This window comes from Gymnoscopelus microlampas (genome assembly GCF_963454915.1).
Source record: "Gymnoscopelus microlampas genome assembly, chromosome: 20".
NCBI lineage: Eukaryota > Metazoa > Chordata > Actinopteri > Myctophiformes > Myctophidae > Gymnoscopelus > Gymnoscopelus microlampas.
The window spans coordinates 13,651,652-13,675,056 of NC_139957.1; the positions used below are offsets into that span (position 1 = coordinate 13,651,652).

Consider the following 23,405-nt stretch of genomic DNA (forward strand, 5'->3'; position numbering starts at 1 on the left):
TTATGGAAATTCGTATTATTAGTTGGGTTGTATTGGTGAACAATCATTTCAAATGTAAATATATATGTTATATTATATTTAAAATTAATTCAAAATATTCTTCATGCACTTCGTCTATAATACAGCTGCAACATTCTTCTTTTGGGGGGGGGGGGGGGGGGCAGGGGGTGTAAACATTAACATGAACATTTTGGGGGGGGGGCATTAGAAACAAAACGCATTGAAACTTAATACTCTATTATGTTAAAACTTTGTGTGTTCATACCAGGACACTTTAAACCCCAGAACAGCTCCCAGTGTGTGATATGTAGGACTGATCCTGGATCAGGCTAATGGAGAAACCTTTTGATGTGAGGATGATGGCTGATCCTTCACAGACACTTTGAAGATCACACACATGCAGGTGTGTGTGTGCGTGTGTGTCTGTGAAAGGGGGGGTTGTCAGGGTAAGAAGGCCGACAACGTTTGTCTTTCATTTATCCATCTTGATCTTTCCTCCTTGCCTAGACGGTGCCATCTCTCTCTCTCTCTCTCTATCCTCCCCTCTCTCCCCCCAGTGCAGTGAAATTAAATACCGCTCACAGGATTAAAGAGATCACTGAACTTCTGAGACCCCCCCCCTCTCTCTCTCTCTCATCTCCCTGTTTTCACTCCATTATTTTTACTACTTAATTTCTCTGCGTCTATTTTTCTCTCTTTCACTGTTTGTCTTACTTCTGTCGCTCTCTTCATCTCTCTCTCCCTCCATTCCTCCTTCTCTTTGTTCTCTCCTTCAAAAACATATTTTATTCTTCTCTACCTGGTATGGTTTTGTTCCTGGGGGAAGGTTCTTTTTTCATCTCTCGCTCTCTCCTCCTTCTCTTCTATGAAGAATCAAGAGGGATTTCATTTGTCACTAACTCATTCAGGTACAAGCAGCAAAATGCTGCTGGGAGCCATCAGAGAGCCTCCACGGTACAGACACATCTTCATCTCCTTCTCCCACTCTGACCACAACACACACACACACACACACACACACACACACACACACACACACACACACACACACACACACACACACACACACAGGCAGCCCACACAGCCTCATGGGACCGTGTGTGTGGGAGGGAGAGGAGAGAGGTTAGAGGGAGGGAGGGAGAGGTGGAGAGAGGAGGAGGTGTAAATCTAGAAGGTTAAGCCCCCCCCCCCCCCTCTGCTTCTCTCTCTGGGGACAGAGGTAGAATAGTGTTAGCTAGTGGGCACCAAAAGCAGTTACTACACTTACTCCCCTAACTGTAACTACCTTACCTCATTTCTCCACCTTTTTGCCCCCTCTCTCCCTACCTTCCTCCCTCCCTCCCTCCTTCCCCTCCCTTCCCCCATCTCCCCTCTCTTCCCCTGTGCTGTACCAAAGGTAGAGCCAGGTTGAGAGGAGAGAGTGCATTTTCTCTTGGCTTATGTACTTTGCTCTCACACTAGCGGGTTCCCTGTTAGGTGAGCCTCAGTGATCACTGTGCACACGTGACCTGGCATTCTGCAGCTGATGTGTTGAAGCTGAAGTTGTACTGTAGCTCGCTACACATGGCTCTGGATAAAAGCATCAGATAAATGACTTGCATCCTGAACATATACCATTTACAACTTCTGCCTGTCTCTCTCCTTTGCCCTGTAACTCTCTCCTTCATCCTTTTACTCCTCGTCTCCTCGCCTTACCCGCACCCTTCACCTCACCAGGTAGAAGTGGGTGTCTCGAGCTACCGTGTAGTTTCAGGGCATGTCAGATGCAAACTATTTGTAGATGTGTCGGAACGCTACTTCTACTGGGACTGCACAGTATATCTTAAATATGTTTTAAAAAATGAATATTTTACAATGTTGTATCTGTATTCCAAAAGGCTACTATCTTTTTGGAAAACGGCATTCTCAGGTCTACAAATCGAGGAAATGTTTTATACTGTTTGTTTTTATTCCAATGATTTATTCTGTGGAAATGTTAGGAGGTATCATCAAGAAGACAAAATGTCCCGGAGCTCGCAGGCAGTTAAGGCTTTTTATTGCAGGTGCAGATTAATGTTTGGATTATTACATCTTCGTCAGAGGGACTCCGATGAAGATGTAATAATCGAAACTTTAGTCTGCACGGCTGCACCTGCAATAAAATGCTTTTAACTGCCTGTGTGCTTCAGTGAATTTTGTTTCCTTTTCGCTGCGTCATGCTCCTGAGACGCATGCACCTCAGCCTGTCTATTATAGCTGAGGTGCGGAGATAACCCCACCGAGGTAGCATCCATAGCACTTTCCCCTCCCTGTAATGTTAAACCTTTTTGGAAAAGATGTGTTAAAGACTGTGTTATCTACCTTTTTTGGTGACTTTCATCCCACCTTTCATCTTCTCCTCCTCCTTCACAGCTCTGCTCTTGCCCCTTTCACCTCCTTCCTCTCTGTAATGAGGTTCTGATTGGTTGGTAGATGTTCAGATTGTGGGCGTACATATAAGACTGCTGCTGTACTGTCATCATGCTGTCTTAAAGGTGTCTCCCTGTCTCACGTACGGATGTCTTACTGTGTCTCTTAAATATGTATCACCGTTTCTTAAGCTGTCTCACAGCGTCTCTCAAAGATGTGCCACTGCATCTCTTAAAGTTGTCTCACTGTCTTGAAGATGTCTCACTGTGTCTTAAAGATGTCTCACTGTCTCACTTAAGGATGTCTCACTTAAGGATGTCTCACTTAAGGATGTCTCACTGCGTCACTTAAAGATGTCTCACTGCACAGCATCTATTAGATGTCTCACTGTCTGTCTTTAGGATGGACAGACATTGTCCAGACAGTGCTTTGTGAATAGAAGAGATTTTCCTAAATCCCTCTCTCTCTTTTATCTCTCCTTCTATACTTCCCTCCCCTCCTCCACCCACTCTTCTCTCCCATTCTGTCCTTTTCTTAAGTCAGTTCTTCCTTCACCTCTTTTGTCTTTCTTATCCTCTCTTGTTCATCTTCTTATGCTGCCCCCCTGCATCTCTTCCTCGCCCCTTCTTACACACCCTTCTCTCCCTTCCAAACCAAGGAAGAAATCGTGTTTCATGTTGGAGGAAATGTTTCATTTTATTCAAACTGAGACGGGAGGTATTATCCATTGCACGTCCTCCATCCTGTAGATTTAAACCTTTTTGGGGGAAAAATAGATTAAAATCTATCTATTTTTTTCATCAGCCTTTCATCTTCCAACCCTCCTTCACAGCCTTGCTCTGCCCCTTTCACTTCCTTCCTCTCTGTAATAAGGTTCTGATGGGTTGGTAGATGTTCAGATTGTGGGTGTATAGTGTATATATCAGACTGCTGCTGTACTGTCATGCTGTCTTAAGGATGTATTTGAAAGAATGTCTCACTTCATCTTTTAAAGATGTCTCGCTGTGTTTCTTAAGGTAGTAGGGTAAGTGATATTTTTTGGTAAAAAAAGCAAATCTTCAGCCAATCAGGACAGAGTACCCATTAATCAGCTTCAATCTTATAGTGTTGCAGTTCCAATTTTGTCTGCTCATTTCTTGTGTCATCACTTCCAATTTCACTTGTTTATCCTTTATCCTGTGTGAGTTCTCACTCCTGATTGGATACAATTGGTATCCCGACCTGAAACTATTTCACTTGTTTATCCTTTATTCTGTGTGAGTTCTCTCTCCTGATTGGATACAATTGGTATCCCGACCTGAACATGTATTTTCTGTTTAATCTAGAGCTGAAGGGACGGGAAGACCCCTGTTACTGAACAATCAGGGGTTTTCAACCGGTGGTCCGCGGACCACTGGTGGTCCGCGGAGGTATTGCAGGTGGTCCCTGCAATACCCTTTTTTTTTACTTTTAATAACTTACAGGAGTTCTTACTGTATTGTGTGTGTGTAATATGAAATGTGAGCTTACCATAATCACAGTAATCCTTAATCATATTCCATCATATTCAAACAAAATCGCTGTATTTTATTAGATATTATATTGATATTATAGCTATTTTCTCCAGCTCCCTGTGGTACATGAACCCCTCACCACTATTGTGTGGGATGGGTCTATGATGGACCCGCCACGCACAATAGTGGTGGTCCCCAGGTTGCTTTTAGTCAGAATGGTGGTCCCTGGGTCGAAATCAGTTGAAAACCCCTGCTCTATACCAATGAGCACTGTATCTTAATACAAAGCAATTTAACACAAATCTCACTTACATTACCTTTAAAGATGTCTCACTGTGTCTTAATGATGTCACAGTTCATCTCTTAAAACTGTCTCACAACATCTCTTACAGATGTCTGACTGTGTCTCTTAAAGATTAGAGCTTACAGCGTGTTGCGGGTGCGACTCCCGATCCCGGCAGCCTTTGCTGTGTGTCAACCCCTCATCTCTCTCCTCATTTCCTGTCAGCCTACTTTCCTCTCAAATAAAGACAGAAAAAGCCCAAATAATATCTTTAAAAAAAGAAAAAGATCTCAGTGTCTTAAAGATGTCTCACTGTGTCTTAAGGATGTCGCACTGCATTTCTTAAAGATGTCTCATTGTTGTATCTTAAGGATGTCTTACAGCGTCCTTCAAAGATGTCTCACACCTATTGGATGTCTTCAGGATGTCTCACTGTCTGTCTACAGGATGGACAGGCCCTGTCCAGTGCTTTGTGAAAGGAAGAGGGTTTCCTAAATCTTTTATCCTTCCCTCCCCACCTCCACTCGCCTTTCTCTCCTTCTGTACCTTTCCATCCCTTTTCTCGTCTAACACATTTTACAGTTTTTCCTTGACCTTTTTTCTTATTTCATATCCTGTTTTTCATCTTCTGTTGCCTGTTGCCAACCTCCATCCCTTCCTCCTAGCATCATACGCAGCCTTCTCTCCCTCCACTACTTTTCCCTTCATACCCACCCCCAACCTTCGTCCTCTCAATCTGTGACTCCAACCTTTTCTCCCTTCCTCCTTCCCTCTCTCCCTTCTTTATCAGTTCAGGAATCTAGTTCCAGGGGGTTTCCATAAAAAGAAGAGGAGTTTCCTTTGTCCTGGGGAATCCTGGGGGAGGTTGTATTGATATGCAAGGCATGCTGGGATATATGTTGTAAAAAGTGAGAATCTGCCAAAAGACCTGAGGCTACAGTAAAAGCCAGGTCACCACTCCTGGCCTGGAGTTGTGATTGTTACCAGAAAACACAGAAGTTATTTTTACCGATTTTTCTTATGAATCTCTTAATGAATGCAGTATATTGAGCGGCCAGTACTCTTTTTTTCCTTAGTTGAGACGAGAGGAAATCTGAAAGTGGTCCAAAGTAAGAGACAGGAGAGAAGGTCCCAGTGGGATTTTAACCCAGGCCAGCAGGGGTGCATTTTTTCCAGAGGCTACAGGGCCTAAACACACAGCACCACTTTAATTTCTCCTTTTGACATTACAGTGGAGAGAGATGTGTGATACAGGCAACAACCCAAAATCAAACCCAGGTCTCTGTTTTTCGCCGTTTCATTTATGAACTGGGGGAGCAAAAGACCTTCTGAGCTGAAAGCCCCTCTAAAGATCTTCACCTTGAAATTCTGAGCATATAGGGGGGTAGACCCCCCCCCCCCCCAACTCCCTACATTTCCACGGTTTCCAATCAAATTAGTTAATGTCGACATGTACAGTATATCAGAGAAGCTGCTGAATTTGCCTCTCTCTCTGCGGGGTGGGGTGGGGGGGGTAGGTAGAGTAGAGCTCTATTATCAGTGCACTTGTCTCCCAACCTCTCTCTCTCCCAGGCTGTCTGTTCTCCTGAGCTCTCCCAGGGCTTGTCTCTCTCTTATCTTCTGCCACACACTTCACACAGGGGGAAGTTCTTAGAGGGGCTGGCCCTGCAGATAGCTGCCCTGACCTGTCTTTTCACTCTGAAGTTCTTATTTTTTTTGTTGGGTGGGGGGGGGGGGGGGGGGGGGTATACAATCTCCTAAAAGGAGCGGGAATGGCTGGCTAGATTACTGTGTTTTCATGGGTCATAGAGGGGAATCCTTCAGTGAGAAAGTAGTAAGGTGCGTGCGTGTGTGTGTGTGCGGTGGTTTGTGTTTGTACATGTGTGAGTGAGTGAACAAGAGTGCAAGTGTCTGTCTGTGTGTGCGGGTTAGGTGTGCAGAATCAGAGTAAACTTTATTGTCGGATCAAATGAAAGAGGGTGAAATTATGTTTTTAATGTTTTTTTCACAACTTTGCACTTACAGGAAGAGTTAGAATAGGGAATAGAGAATGGAAAACAATCAAATAACAGGAAGGCACAGTCAAATCAAATAGCACTAGGTATTGATTGAATATTTATATTGACAACTTTAAAAAGTACAGCAGTACAACAAGCTAAAAAATGGATTATTCACAAAAAAGCCAAAGGCTTGTTTCCATTTTGGATTAGGTGAGTCCTGGTGTGCAAGATGAGTAGCAATCTCACCAGCTTATTTTGGGAGGTCTGCAATGTTGTCTTCAGTGTTTTGGCGATGTACGATAAAGTGCAAGAATAGTCCAAATGGCACTGAACGAGGGCTCCGCCTATAGTCTACAGTGCACTCAACTCCTGTTAACAAACGAGGAGATCCTGCCCACATATCTTGTTCTTTTCAAATCACGGTTTCATGTGCATGGGTAAGGTAGCATGGGTAAAGAAAAACCCAGCAATACATCTCTTATCCCATTCAATCCGGGAACGCATCTGTGTCACTTTAGATTTCTTTGGCTATTCAAAAATAGCAGATATATGAGCTCATAGCGCGGCACCGAGTGCCGCGCTATGAGCTTGTAGATCTGCTATTTTGAAAAACATCGTGAAAATCTTTGAATATATATATATTTTTAAAGCGAACATTTGTAACTCAAATCTTGGCTTCTGGGGGTCCCTGGAACAAAATATTTTACAGATGTTTGCTTTAAAAAATATATATTCAAAAACATTTTTGAATAGCCAAAGAAATCTAAAATGACTGACGCGCTCCCGGATTGAATGGGTTAAAGTAGCATGGTTAAAGAAACACCTAGCAATAGCAGCGGGGATTGAGTCAACATCTCTTGTGCATGATATCAACTATAAGTATATACATACTAACTGATGGTGTTAATGCCACACCAGAGAGTGCAGACATAGTCATGTGTAGTGTGATATGCCTGAGTGGTGGACTGTGGCAGCAATACAACTTGGCGACAAAGCTCTGTGCTTGTTCAGCAGTCTGATGGCCAGGTGAAAACTGTTCAGAAGTCTGGAACAGCTTCTGATACACCAGTATCACTTGCCTGCAGCCGCATGCACACCTGCGTGTGTGCGCGCGCGCGTGTTTGTTTCTGTATGTGCATTTCTCGCACCGGTTCCTCAATTAAGCAGTAAACCTGCATGTGGATCCGTGTGGCATGATTTTTTTTTAAAGTGGTGCTCCTTTTGGGAATGTGTGTGTGTGTGTGTGTGTGTGTGTGTGTGTGTGTGTGTGTGTGTGTGTGTGTGTGTGTGTGTGTGTGTGTGTGTGTGTGTGTGTGTGTGTGTGTGTGTGTGTGTGTGTGTGTGTGTGTGTGTGAGAGAGAGAACTCCGGAAAGAGAAGGAGAGCTCCTCTGAATGCCTCGAAGCCAGAAATGCCTGACGGAAGGGAAATGCCTCAATTCAATCTTGCCGCGTTGCACCTCCTTTAAGACTCTTCGCGCCGCGTTCTCTGCTTGTTTGATTGTCTGCCTGATGTCAGCATTCATGCTTTGTCTCCCTGAGAATGACTAATCAACACAGAGGGAATGTTTTTGAGTGAAAGCTGTTGAGGTTTGATTTAATTTTCACTTCTCCCCCCCCCCCCTCTAGGACGCACGCACACTTCACTTTTATCAAACGTAATCAGCTTCCTTGCTGCTGCTATTTATCCGTTGCGCTTCCAAAATGGAATACCGTATATGCACACACTCCTGTACTTCTCCTTTGTGAGGCCAGATGTCCTCTCAGGGGCAGAAGAAATGATGAGGATATTAGGTGACATGTGGTATTATAGCCACACAGCTACCAGCACACAGCTGCAGAAACATGAGCACCTACTACAGGGTTCAAAATATGGGGAGCTCAGCTCCTCGGCAACAGACATAAAACCTAATTTGAGACATTTAGGGCGAGCTCTAGAATATTGTAATTGTTGGTGCCACTGAGCTTTTCTCTCTGTAGAAATGTATCTCTTCCTGTATATTTAGCTTCCTGAAATGAATAATAGGCTAATAATAGAGCACTTGTCAACATGCATGCCTGTGTATTCGTGCATAGACATTTTTAATAAACACAATGTTGTCTATTGCTGCTAAGGCCATCCATGCGTGTACACACGTTTTGCACCACACATTCGTTATCTTTCGAGTGAGCGTCTTCTGGTGCTCGAGGCTGTGAGCTTGTTCATCATTTTCATGGGAGCAACTTGCATTCCATTTTTATTGTTTTTCGGCAGAGATTGATTTAAAAACAAAACAAATCATTGCAACAGTGTCAAACTTTTGTCTCTTTGTTGTCCCAGGTTAAACATTATCTGTTTGAATTGAAATGTATTGATAGTATATTTTTCCACATAAGACGGGTGCATTCATGTATGCAGATGCATATACACAGCACCCTCCCAATCGTAAAAAAAAACACCTATTTTCAATAGCGTATTAACAAATGTAATGGATTCCTTTTCAGGTCACCCAATTGTGTCACATTACATAATTATAAAGACTTGTTACTGTCCTATTTTTATTAAATTGCAAATAACCCAAAACGTATTATGCCTATTTGCTAGCCATTCACTGCCAATAGAAATTAGGGTTCCCTCAAATCATCAGTCGGAGTACTAGTCGACTAAAGTTCTCTCATTTGAATTTGAACAGGTGAAAGCATGTCTGGGATGACTACTAGGCCTGTGGTGTATTTCCCAGACACGTTGTTGTCTAATGTTAAGCCTAGTTCAGACCGAAGAAGATTTGCAACAAGTTGAAACCGTTTTCCGATTTGGTGTCGAATGACAAAAACGACTAACTGTAAGCTCACAATGCAGTGCATCCACGATGCACTATGCAATATCCAGGTAAGGGTCCTGGGTATTGGAAGATTGAGAGCCACTTGTGTTTAGGGTTAGAATTAGTGTTCGATTAACATAAGGGTTAAAGTTAGGATTACGCAAAATCACAGTAAAGGGTACAGACCTGTGTGAGCGTCTTTTATCAACTGTCGATTCACACTAACAGTCGGTCCATTCAAAACACTGAGACTAAAGGGCGATAAAGAAAAGTGAAACTGAAGTGATTCTCAGGCCGTCACGTTTGCAGTCTCGCAGAAAAACATGCAAATTGCCACCTCAGTGTCACGTCTGAAAATGCAGCATGCCGCAATCTGGGAAGCGTATCGTAATTGGAAAAAGAGGGGTGTGTTTTAAGGTAGATCGTCTTAAATGCCAGTTAAGCCTATTAGCATCTTATCAGGAGACGCTGTGTGTTTACTGATGAACCACACTGTGAAGTGAAATGTTCCACAACACTTATAACTTCCAGGCAAATAATTGCTTCTCCAGAGGACAGTGAAAAGGGGTTTGTGACCAGGAGGTAAGTGGTTTGAATCCCTGGACTAGTCTGGCTTAGCAAATCAAGGTGGGGAAAATATATGAAGAATAAATAGAACTGAATAGGAGGAGGAGCAATAATGAATGAGAAATGTAATCAGCAGCCAAACAGAGAAACTTGTACTGGGCAGTTCCCAGTGGCAACAGTAACAGTGATTGTACTGGGACGCTCCCACTGGCAACAGTAAACCACTGTGGTTGTACTGGGCAGCTCCCACTGGCAACAGTAGAAGACTGTAGTTGTACTGGGCAGCTTCCAGTGGAAAAAGTAAAACACTGTAGTTGTACTGGGCAGCTTCCAGTGGAAAAAGTAAAACACTGTGGTTGTACTGGGCAGCTTCCAGTGGCAGAAGTAAAACACAGTGGTTGTACTGGGCAGCTTCTAGTGGCAAAAGTAAAACACTGTGGTTGTACTGGACAGCTTCCAGTGGAAAAAGTAAAACATTGTGGCTGTACTGGGCAGCTTCCAGTGGCAAAAGTAAAACACTGTGGCTGTACTGGGCAGCTTCCAGTGGCAACAGTAAAACACTGTGGTTGTACTGGGCAGCTCTCAGGAGCCAACAGTAAAATGTTATGGTTGTACTTGGCAGTTCCCAGTGGCCAACAGAAGCAGACAGTAGTTGTACTGGGCAGCTCCCATGTGTAGGGGAAGCGGTAAAGTGTGAAGCCAGGGTGTTGCTGTAAAAATGCGTCCATGCTCAGTTAATATTCCCTGACTTGCCAGGGTACCAAGAAAAGGGATTTAAGGCTAGCTGCTTCCTCCGTTCCCCTCCCTCTCTGGGGAGATAGCTGCTGGCTGGAGCAAATGCATTAGCCAGCAGTTTGTGACAATGTCCATGTCTCTGTAACAGATGGTGCTGCTGACAACGGCGAACTGGACCTGAATGGAATCGACGACGATGAGATTGAGTGTGTATGTATCAGGTGGATGTCCGCCGCTTTTAGTTTGACACGGGTACCTGGTTTGCATGACTATAGTTGTTCCCTTAATAATTAAAATGAAATACACGTCTTTTGGAATTCAGAAAATAAATACAGAAATAAAGTTATTCTTGGTTGTGTCCAATGACATCTCATGTCTCTCTCTCCTTCTCTCTATGCAGTATCTTCTCGATGATAGTGAGGTTCAAATTAAGACTGCACTCTGGATGGCTCAGAACTCAGATTACCTGAAAGAGCAGAAAGGTACAGGACAGTAATGAGCCTGAGTATACCATGTGGCCTCCACACTGTGCATGCCTGTGCATCAGATTCAACACACAATCAATTTGAATGGCCAATTAATGTTGCATACACTGAGAATTCTGACTTCTAAACAAATATGTCTTCTATACAACATGCTCATGTTCTGCACATAGTTTATCTATATCACCATACGTTGGTTGTACAATGACTGTTTCCTGTCTTATCGCTGACCATTTCCTTATTGCACCTTTAGAAAAGGAAGCAAAGATAGCAAAGGAGAAGGAGCTGGGCATCTACAAAGAAAAGAAGGTAAACATCTTTTTTTTTCCAGTCATGGTGCACTGTACTTGTAATAATAATCAACTTTATTCACAGTCATGGTTTACTGGTAATAATGATGAACTTTATTTCCAGTCATGGTGTACTGGTAATTATAAGCTCTATTCCCAGTCATGGTGTACTGGTAATTACCAGCTTTATTCCCAATGAATGTGTACTAATAACAAACTTTACTTACGAGGTGCTCAGGTGGCACAGGGTAAAGTTCCAGCCCACCAGCTAGAGTCTTCTCTCCTCCACTATCCTACACTAGCTATCGTTAAGATTTCTCCCTGTCTCAATAAAGAACAAATACTAAAGCCAGTTCCTTTCTCAACAGTAACAGCTGTCTGCCTGAGAGCAGGCCAGATTCTTAAAGCTAGACTCAGCAGACAGACAGAAAAATCACAGACAAAAACGCACAGACAGACTCACTGTCTGTCTCAACAGTCATAGGAATGGGTACATAGACACAAAGACAAAATCAGACAGACAGGCAAATCTACCCACCTCACAGATAGACAGACAGACAGACAGTCAGGCAAGCCTGTCAGATTATCACACAGACAGACAGACAGACCACTAAGCCCTTGTGTCAACAACGCGTGTTCCAACGCCCGTTTTCTAATTTTTCAGTCCAGGTTTTGGCACGGTGAGGGTCCTTTGTTAGCTCCAACATCTGTTCAGACGTTTGGACTCAACAGATTCACAAAGAGGCAGCGTCTGTCTGACACGCGACCCAACCAGCCGTACTGCAGCTAAATCCTCAGTGTTAGTTAACACTGAGTGTAAAAATGGACCCTTCTATCTTCCTACTTGGGCGGGCTTTGTTGAGTTTTGGAATTCCGGAAGTGGCTGGTTGTTGTTATAATGGAGTGATTGAGATTGAAGGCTCTTTCTGTTACATAATATGTAATTGTCACAATTTCTTAATTTATAGAGATTATAGAGACATGACAGTGAGACAGAAAAGTAAGAACAGATGAAGAATGACATGAGTCTCAGCCAAAATCAAACCTACGATGTTTCCAATTTCTGGTCAATCTCTGCCCCATGTATGTGACTTTTAACCCTGAATGACTGATTTCCTGTGCGGTGTAAACTCTCCCCTGGCAGCAAAGGAAGAAGTCCACGCGCAGGGCTCCGATCCGCGCCAGCACTGGCCAGGAGGCCATCGAGAAGTTGCTGGAGCAGAAGAGGTTCTCCTCCAAAATCAATTACGACGTCCTGAAGGACCTCACCATCAAGCCGGTCTCCAGCCCTGCACACCAGCCCTCAGAGCCACAGGGGGGAGCAACCGAGACCCCAAGGAAACCAGCCATCCGCAACCCCAGGTCCACCCACATGCCCCTCAGCCTGGCCACACCTCTCACCTCCCTGGGTAAAAGGTAGGTTTATCACAGTTAGGACATGCTGTTTTGCAGAGTAGAGTAAACTGATCAGTTTGGCCGATATATTGGCCAGTATTTAACTTTTTTGATTACATCGGTATTGGCCCGATCCCGAGCTGTCCCAATTGTTTTTACCACTTTAAACCTGGCATTGCTATTTGGGCATGTTGATATAGGTGACATTATCACTAAATGAAAAAGAGCCATCTACAAGCTGACAACGCAGCACCGCTCAGTAGGAAACTATGGGAGAGACAGCCAGAAGTTTGTGCTTCCAGCGGCGAGTGTCTTAACCAGTACATCAGCAACTGGCATCTTTGCATCCCTCTCTTTTCCATCACATAAATAGAACTTTGACAGATCTCAGTTTTAAGGTCAATCTGAGTAGCAGCGTGCTCCTGTTGGTGATGCTAGCCTTGTGTTTGTGTGGTTTCGGGGTGTGCTGATAAAAACTGAATTATCTTTTGTGACAACTCCACAGATGCTTAAGCTGGTTTCCTCTCCGTTCCTCTGCTCTTTTGTTTTGCTTTTCTTGTTCTCCCTGCATTTCTGCTCTTCATTTTCTGCCTCTCTCCTTGTCTCTGCTCTTCATCTCTTTTCCTCTTTTCTCTCCCTCTCAATTCCTGCCAGACCTCTCATCTTTCGCTAACTGGGTTTTCAATCACTTTGGTGACCTGCAGACTTCTCTCTGTCTGTCCCCATCTAACTTACCCGGTCTCTCTTTTGCTTTCTCCTTTCTTTTCCAGTTTCTTCTTTTCTCCTTCCCTTTCTCTTATTCTTATCCCATCTTTTCTCTTTCATTCTATCTCTCTCTGTCTATATACGTGTATATACACACACACACACACACACACACACACACACACACACACACACACACACACACACACACACACACACACACACACACACACACACACACACACAGAGTATATATATATATCCCTCCTTCCCTTACAGGATCTTGTTCTGGTTAATATTCCCTGCCAGTCCTTCACAGCATCTTTTCAGCTGTTTAATGGAGTTTCTCTCTGGAAGGAGGGATTGGTTTTCCTCTGGACGTTAAAGCTCTTTGGACTTAACGTTGGCTTTTAGGAGACATCTTGAAGCTTTACAGGGAGTCGCATAGGAGCAGCTGCAGGGTGATTAAGGGAATGCAAGTGAGCGCGCGCACGCACACACACACACACACACACACACACGGATGTGTACTACCACCCCATACTCGCAAATATACACTGCCAGTATCGCTACCCCTACGACACACACATACACACCTCTAGGACTGCCAACACAAATTATGCACGCAATCACGCATGAATACACATCATCACCACACACATACAGTACTGTACACCACCCGCACAAAATGTAATGTACTGTATACCTCACCTTTACTAACACACACACACACACACACACACACACACACACACACACACACACACACACACACACACACACACACACACACACACACACACACACAGTACATCCACCCCAATATGAGTAGCTCCAGTCATCTGGTTTACAAACCACCAAGGAACAGAGGCTGACACTTTGACTCAACACCATTATCTGTTTGAGTCCAGTTACATTTATCAACAAAGATCCTTTCATGAAAATGTTTCCACACTAATAAAATGCTTCTACAGAGGCCAGTAGCAAATGACAGAAATGCAGATGAAATGAGAGAGAAACTAAACTTGTTTTGTAGATGAGGTCCTCAAATGAAAGGAACAAAGCGAGGATGCAATATGTTATTGATCCCAGAAGTGAAATGGATTAAAGAAGATGGCCGAGGTCATTCTTAGAAAAAAGGCAATTGATTTGCCAGGATTAATGTGTCATCGCAATTATTTTCACACTGTTAACATTATAACAGCATTCTACACACAGCATCTTGAAACCCAGCCTTATTGAGAAGGGACATACTGTTGGCCACTTACTTGATAATTGATTAGGGTCCCTCAGTGGTCTATACTTGGTTCCCTCCTTTTTTCCCTCAACCAAATCTTTTCACCGAATGTTTGCCAGATGTTTATCTATTTTCATGGAAAAACATGGCCAGAATAGGGACGCTAGGGTTCAAGTGGTTAATTGTGTATGTGTGTGTGTGTGTGTGTGTGTGAGAGAGAGAGAGAGAGAGAGAGCGAGAGAGAGGGGTCAGTTGTGTATGCATACATGCATGCATTTATGTTAATGTTTGTTAGATATTGATTTAAGTGTGTGTGCCACTGATTTGTGTGTGTGTGTGTGTGTGTGTGTGTGTGTGTGTGTGTGTGTGTGTGTGTTAATCATGTTTACGTGGCTCCAGTTGGCTCATGGCTGCAGCCAGATTGACAGATCTCTGACTTGGAAAACTGAATACATGAATGAGCGTCTGTTTGATGTCTGTCTGAAGAGGCCTCTTCCTGACTTTCTTAAGAATGGACGTCTGCCTTGTTTGAATCTTTTAAGATGCATTCATGTCTTTGGTCAATGAATCATTGATGGCACGTTGCTGTTTTTGAATCATTCATTGTACACTGAGCAATTTTGTTTCTTTCCTGAATGGAGAGGGAGAACAGCATTAGGAGAAAGCGAGAGAGCGAGAAGGAGGGAGTGAGTTAGAAGCAGCTTTTAAAACCTTCCATCCATTTATCTAGCATGAAAAAAGCTGAACCGTGCACTCTGTGCTTATCGCTTGCTCAACAAAAACTTTCTCGGCTGTTGTGATGGTCTTTTATTTTTAATAGTTCTACTCCTCCATTAAGAACAACAGAAACCTCTGCCCTCCAGCCTCCTGTGTTAGCAACACAGTGATAATCTCTCTCTCTCTCACACCAGCTCACTCAGTTGTGGCATTGCAGTGATTTTCTTTTTTTTTTTACAAAAAGTCCCAACGGTAGATGCTGAGGGTTAGAATGGCCCCTTTCAGTCCTGGGGCAGAGGAACGGGCCGTTGCTCAGGGCCCCTGAAAAGGTTGTTGTGTTGGTTATTGAAAAGCGGGGGTGGGGGGGGGGGACACAGTGACAGGGAGACCTATGAAAGTTGTAGGAGAGAGAGAAGCCATTGACAGTAAGCCCATTGTGCCTTGTCTTGAGGCCCTCGCTCAGGGGCTACACTGGGGCATTGTGCTGCTAGTGCTACTGCTGTTCCCACTGCAGCTACTGATGCTAATCCTACCGCTAGCACTGCTACTGGCACTGCCACCACTGCTACCTCTGCTCCTACTTATACTATTTCTACTGCTAGTATCGCTACTTGTACAGCTTCTGCCACTACTTGTGCTTCTACTGTTAGTACCACTACTTGTACTGCTTGTACTGCTACTTGTACTTCTACTGTTACAGTAGTACTGCTGCTAGTACCACTACTTGTACTTCTACTGATACAGTTGTAGTACTACTGCTAGTACCACTACTTGGACGACTTCTGCTACTACTTGTACTTGCCCTGCTTGTGCCTTTACTTGTACTGTCAATGCTACTATTTCCGTACTTGTGCTTCTACTGCTGGTACTACCACTTAAGCCCATCCCACACCAATGATTTGCAATGCAACAAAACTGTTGCCATACGTGGCAGAGAGAAAATGCAGTGGTCTGAATTGCCCGTTGCAGTTCAGCGCAGTTAGGGGATTCTGTTGCAAGTTGCAACTTGTTGCATCTCGTTTGATTGGTCAACGCCAAAGATTCGAAAACATGACAAAACCATTGCAAAACGTTACAGAGAACTCTTGCACCGGTCTAAATTACCCCAGTCCACACTAATTATTTGCAACGCAACAAGGTTGCAACTTGCAACCAGTTGCATGGTCTGAATTGACCTGTTGCAGGTTGGTACAGTTCTGGGATTCTGTTGCAAGTGGTTGCAGTTGCAACTTGTTGCGATTCATTAGTCTAGTACCTCTACTTGTGCAGTTTGTGGCCCCCATTTGTAGTTCTACAACTTGTACTTCTACCACTATTTGTACTCCTACTGCTGAATAGTGGTACTAGTAGAATTACTGTTTCCACAATACTGCTGCCCCTCTCTGCAATAAACGTTTTGGTAACACTTTCTATGTCTAGAATGCTTCATAAATGAATGAACTATAATCTGCTTATAAAACTGTATAGTTATAAGCACTCATAAAACTCATAATGCTTTATAACAGTATTCATAACACATTATAAAGCATCTTATGTTTTATAATTAAAGTACCATAATTGTTTCATAGAAACACATAATCTTTTCAATGTTTGTTGTTGAAACGTTGCATGAATGTCATCTGATCATCTTTTCTTTGTCTTAAATTAAAGGAACTCCTTGACAATGACCAGACTGTGGTACAACACTGTCTCTCCTTCAGATATTATATTGTTCTCTGGCTTCTGTCTCTCTTTACAGCTCTTTCCTCCCACCCTACTATTTTGGTTCTATCTTGTGTCAGCTAAAGTATAGCAGTATACTGTATGTACTGTATAGCCTCCATTAAGATGGATTGATACTTTGTCACACGCTGAGAATAGCAGACCTACAAGCTCACAGCGCGTTGTGAGCTTATAGGTCTGCTATTCGCGTCCGTTCTCGGCACGCGTCACATCACACAACGTATTATAAATTAGGCTTTGCCCTCTGTCTACTTCCTCTCCTTGTTCTCTCTGGATTTTCTCTCTTCAATCCAATCCCTTCGGTGTCTCTCTCTCTCTCTCTCTCTCTCTCTCTCTGTCTCTCTCTTAGCTTTCTTGTCCTTTTGTCCTCTCTCTCTGTCTCTCTGGACCTTTTATTTTTTTCCCTCTTCCTTTTCTCCTAATTTCTCACATCTTCTCATCTGTCCTATAGGGACAGGCTTTTAGCTGTCTCCTCACAGCTTGCATACAGTCACCAAGGCCCTGATGTACTTAGTGCACTGTTGGTCAACTGTCCTTGGTGGACTTTTGGACAGTCTACTTAGTGTACTATTTGGATAACTAACTGTATATAGTGTACTATTACAGTGTGTCATAACAGGGTTGGGACCCATTTTTGGGCCACTGACACATATTTATGGGTCATAAATAGTGAAAATGGATCTACAAACTCACTGAGCTTGTAGATCGGCTTGACTATTAAATAGGGCTATTAAATATGTATGTTTGGGTCCCGGGGAGACACCAAAAGTATCTTTTGGGTCTCATGCTAAAATGTTTGAGAACCTCTGTACTATTGGACAGTGGTAATTACGGAGCGTTGGTAAATTTAGTGCTTTGTTGTGATGTTGAAAAACTGCTCTCTGGGAGCATTCAGACAGTTTGACCCAGCTTCATGGCTGAAAACTAGAAGAAGTTATGGTAGAATGTGATGGTTATGGCTTGTTTGGTGAACAAATGTGAGCTGCGTCATTGCACCGTCTTGTTAGCTGGCTAACAAGCTCATGTATAGGTCATACTGTAATACTGAACACATTACACATTATCTTACAAAATATGTTATCACAAAATAACATTGTGAACACATCCTTAGTGTACTATTAGACTGTGTACTTACAGTAGTGTACTATTGAAGAGTGTACTTGGTGTTCTATGAAACAGTGTACTATTAGACAGACAGATATATTCAGTGTGCTATTGGTCAGATACACTTAGTGTACATAATTATGCTGTATACTCTGCCAACTCTGTGTCCCCTCCTATCTCTCTATTTGTCTATCATTACCGCTCTTGATCCCTCCTCCCCGCCGTCTCTCCGTCTCTCCCCTCATCTCCCCCTCTATCCAGATGCTAAATTCTCTCTCCTTGCCGTTCCTTTTCGCCTTCCAAAAACACTCATCCAGAAATAGCTGAGATAATATGTCCAGTTTTTATTTTCCTCTTCTACTCTTCTTAGTCTCTTTCCTCTCCAGTCATTCTTGGTCTCCGTCTTTCTCCCCTTTCTTTCTCTCTCCTTTTATTCTCATTCTATCCTTTTTTTCTTCCTGTCTTCTCTCTTTTAAGAACTTTCTCTCATTCCAGGCTCTTTTTTTCGGTAAGAGAGAATTCCTGACTACATTTTTCTCAAAGCACGGGTGGGAGGGAGGAGTGTGTGTGTGTGTGTGTGTGTGTGTGTGTGTGTGTGTGTGTGTGTGTGTGTGTGTGTGTGTGTGTGTGTGTGTGTGTGTGTGCGTGCGTGCGTGCGGATAGTTTTGGTCTGTGTTGGTTTTCCTGAAATGTAATTCTGACCCTGTACAGTTTGCAGTTGCCAGCTCTGGGAAAGACGGAGCACTCAGCACTTTTCCAGCCCAGTGTTCCCACTGCCACCGCTGTGGTGGTGACCGAGCTGGCCTGGGAGCAGGTGTCCTGGGGTGTGCTGAAAATTCACCTGCCTGTTGGCTTTCTGTTGTTAGGCGTTTGGGTCGACACTCTTATCCAGAGAGTTACGATGAGCATTTGAGTGTTGAGTCTCTTGCTCAAGGACAGCTGCTGTTGCACTTGTGACCTCCCAGTGATGGACGGTTACCCCCAAGTTAATCCCACATTCACTATGTATAATAGCAACAATAATTATAATTATTATTATAATTATGCACTTTATTTCTATTGCATCTTTCATACATTGAATGTAAACTCACTTCTAAAACAACTATGGGGACACTAATCTTAGACTTTTTGCAAATTACTAACAGACTGTTTGCAGTTAGTAATGATTTTAATGACTTGTTTCCTCCTGCTGAAATGTTTTATTGGCCAATTAGAATTAAGTTGGACTTGGTTGTCTGTTCAACAACCATATCATGTGATAATGGCTTGTTGTGTGCTTTTAAGGACTTTAAGTACATATACACTAATAGACAGGCGTTGTTGCCATAGGGTATGACATATCAAATTCACATTATCAGCACAATATCCATATTGCAAGAGGCTGCAATGCAATAAGGCAGATTTTTGTTCTCTTTTTCATTTCTTTTTTCAAAGAAAATATTTCAGACGGCGTCCCCACAAAGTGTTGCCTGCATGCCAGTAACTGAAAGAGTCTGTCACAAATCCTGCTCTTGTCCCTTTCTCCCCTTGCCAGGCACATTAGATCTAAGAGGATGTTTTTGCTGCTGATAGAGCCAGCTGTGTTAGGGGTGGGTGTATAATTTGTCTGTGGTTTAGAGCCCCTCCCTGCAGTCTGTGATGTCCCCCCCGCCCCCCCCTGTGCCTCTCTCCCACACCCCTTGCCCCTCCTCCCCTCACTGTGACCAATCAGCCCTTTGTACGGCTGGTTGGCTGGTTAGGGTGCGTTCTCAGAGGAGCTAGCTAGCGCAGAGAGAAACGTGTCCCAAGTACCACCGCTAATCCCCCCCACTAAACAAACACACATACACACACACACACGCACACACCACATACATGCGCACACACACACACACACACACACACACACACACACACACACACACACATTCATCTTCCTATACGTGTGTGTGTATACACCAGACATGCACACATTTCATCTTTCTATACATGCACACACATGAGCGCACAGTACACACACACACACACACACACACACACACACACACACACACACACACACACACACACACACACACACACACACACACACACACACACACACACAATACTTTATACAGTGCACTGCCACCAGCCGTCTCAGCTGTCCCATGTGATGTGACACATATTGCTGACAGACTGAAAGACACAGATTTTCAGGAATTAACTAACTGTAGAGATTGTGCTCTGAAATTTCAACAGACAATATTGCAAAATCCAAGAGTACAGGGTGTATTATGAATGTCTGACTACAGCTGTGTTCCTGTTGAAGTGCCCTTGAGCAATACACTGATCTTTCAATGGCTGATATAGTCAAAGTTGCTCCAGTTAAGATTCAGCTAAATGTCTGCATTCACGTTTAGTTTTTAGTGTTCTTGACAATGACTGCAATGACTGTATTCAGATACTGTAGATTCTGAACCTTTAAGTCAGCTGTGATAATGGCACTAGATAGACCAGTGGTTCTCAGCTCTTTTCCTGTAGTACTCTGATTTTCATTCTAATCATTAATTAATTATAGGGCAGCAGTGACTAGCAGGAGGTAGAGCGGACATCTGGGACACAGAAGTTTCCCAGTTCGATACCCGGCTCCCCTTGGCTTAGTGTCAAAGGGTACTTGAGCAAGACACTGAACCCGAAGTGTCCTTGAGCAAGGCACTGAACCTCAAATCCCGTTTGGTTGTTGCCTTGTATGGTTTCTTCTGCCGTTGGTGTAGGAATGTGTGTGAATGGGTGAATGTAGCACACATTGCCAAGGGCTTTGGATAAAAGGTGCCATAGAAATGCAGACCATTTAACATTTAAATTCACATGACATGAGGTGAATGCAGTTAACCATCAAGTAGAATATAAATCTGGCAGTGGTCTGGTACTCCAGGACCCGGCTTGAGAACGTCTTATTACAGACAGAGGAAACATTGTGGACATCAGTAGCAGCTTTCCCTATGCTAGCTTTCCCAAACAGCCTTCAGTGGCCAAAGCTTTGCCCTCCTCCCCTCCCCTCCACATTAACTTATGGAACAGTAGAGAGACTTGCCCTGAACTGGGCCATTCCGAATGCATTTTGCACAAAAAAACATGCAGACATACATAAACACACTCGCACATTCACTGCACTGGAAATGCCTTTGATTGCATGTTTGTGTACACCCGTGCACAAGCACAGACACACATATCCACATATTCTGTTAAAGCACACATGCTGAAACTGTTGACACTAAAAGAGGGGTGAGATCACGGCTTTGCGGCGTTGCAGCACCTAGCTTAGCAGGATGAATAGTCTCCCTGGAGCAGTGAGAATGGATTGTCTGCTGCTAGACCATGTAAATACACCCGCCTTTAAACCAAGCAGACCAACTACTTCCCTGTGCGCCCGACACTGAGACAAATGACGTTGTCGTCCCTCTTTGTCCCCTCTGCGTTTCTTTAGACTCTCCGGTCTTTTCTCCACTCTTTTAAGCCCTAGACGAGATATAGGTTTTATTTTTGGGTTGCTTTATTCACGCCCCTCCCCCTGCCAAGCCACTGGCAGTTGTCAGACAGAGGCTAAACGGTCTCCTCAATCGTCTTTTTCAGCCCGGCTCACTCTCATTCACTCTCATCTGCAGTAAGCTGATTAGCAGCGAGCCGTTAAGCCCGGCAGAGACTGATAGGCCAGCAGAGCGAGTGAGCGAGAGAGGGGCCAGTGGAGGAGGGAGGATGAGAGAGACGTATAGAGATACAGATGGAGAGAGGGGACATACAGTCAAATCTTCAGTGTTAATTGAATTCTGAGTGTAAAATTTGATTCAAATAATTGTCCATTTTGGGCCCATTTTTTGTCTCTCAGTTCAATAAGCACAGGACGTAGAGACCAAGGTTATTAGAGTTGACTAAAACTAAGCTAAAAGCTAGAACTGGAGTGCCTCACACCCTATATAATAACAAAAGACAAACTAATACAAATCTAAACATTTTAAACTCAACTGAAAGTAGCATACCCACTTGTTAATCAAACTGAAACTAAACTAAAAATACCAAACTTGAATAACCTTGGTAGAGACAGACGGAGAGAAAGAGGAGAGAGGAGACAGACTACGCATTGAAAAGGGGATAGAAGTGAGGAGAGAGATGGAAAGATTTAACAGAATGAGAAGGGAGTGGTGATGCAATAAATAGAGAGAGGAAGAGATGGACAGAGTGCAAGGGACGTGGGAGGTGCGGAGAAAACAGTGAGAGAGTAAAGGAAAGCGAAAAATAACCGTAGGTGGCTGAAGTAGTGAAAGTGTGACTCATAGATACCTGCCATGGACTTTCACTGAGGTGAAGTCAGCAGAAAGACAGACAGACAAGAAAAGAGAGAGGGATGGTCTTACAGCAGGTGATTGAGGTGAAAGAGTGGCAAAAATTTACGTTCTTAGCTTTGACCTCTTCCTGAGGTGAACGCAGATTAAGAGAGAAAGCCCTGAGGCAGCCGGTTGAGGTGCGTCTGACATGGTGAGACTTGTTGTTATACTTTCCATTTTCTATGACCTTTCGTTAAGGTAACCATCAGGAAAGCAGACCAGCAGACTCACAAGCACTTTAAATGGCACTTCCATTTCCAGGTGTCAGGAGTTTGCCTGTGTACACAATCGACCCTTGCATTAACAGATAGTAGTAGTGTTAAGAGATGAAGTCTAACAGAGAGAGAGAGAGAGACAGAGAGAAGGAGATGAGTGGATGAGGGGAGGAGAGAGAGAGGCGAGAGGGAGACGGAGAAAGAGATGAGGAGAGGAGAAAAAAGAGACAGAGACTCGGAGAGCGATGTGGAGAGAGACGAGTAGAGAAAGGGATAAGAGAGATGAGATAAGGAGAGAGCTGCACACAGAGAGGGAGACTAGGAGAGAGATTTGAAGAGAGACCAGTAGAGATAAATTGAAAGAAGCGTGTGGGTTGTGTATTCGTCACTGTGATTCTCAGTAATAAGATTGAAGCTAGAGGACAGAGTGATAAGATTCATGTTTTGAATGAATTGAACAGGTTAAGGTCCAAAAATGCAGTTAGGGTTCAGCTCTACGGGTGCAGCATAGAGCTCTTCACGGGTCCAAAAAAACGGACCCGAACCGTCATGTTTTCCAAATAACGTTACCGAACCCAGGTGGACCCGTGACAATCTGGTCCAATTCCGAACCATTCCGACTTTCTTTTTTTTTACGGACCCAGACCCTAATTGGACCTGTGAAATTTGTTCCCGAGATCCGATAAGTTCCGAGGCCCATACAGACCCCACCCAGAATGTTGGTTATTATATAGGCTATGGATCCGTTCCAGACTCGAACGCTGCTATTTAGTAGGCTATTAGACTGTGATGGCAGCACATTGTTGCACTGTCTGCACAGCAAAATCCTCAGCATACATTTAACTCTGGGAGAGTAGGTAGACTACAAAACCATTTTTTACACAATCCAAGTTGGCCTACAATAAGCACTGAGGCACACTCTACGTACGC

General features: G+C 43.7%; 1 protein-coding gene across 2 annotated transcripts in view; it reads left to right on the forward strand.

Annotated features, from left to right (window-relative positions):
* brf1a (BRF1 general transcription factor IIIB subunit a) overlaps window positions 1-23,405 on the forward strand; it is a 103,244-nt gene that overhangs the window by 61,943 nt on the left and 17,896 nt on the right. For both annotated transcript variants that reach the window (XM_084044815.1, XM_084044816.1), the window contains exons 13-16: window positions 10,414-10,475; window positions 10,666-10,747; window positions 11,001-11,056; window positions 12,182-12,453. In XM_084044815.1, coding sequence (XP_083900941.1) covers window positions 10,414-10,475; window positions 10,666-10,747; window positions 11,001-11,056; window positions 12,182-12,453 — 472 coding nt within the window. The remainder of the gene's footprint in view (window positions 1-10,413; window positions 10,476-10,665; window positions 10,748-11,000; window positions 11,057-12,181; window positions 12,454-23,405) is intronic.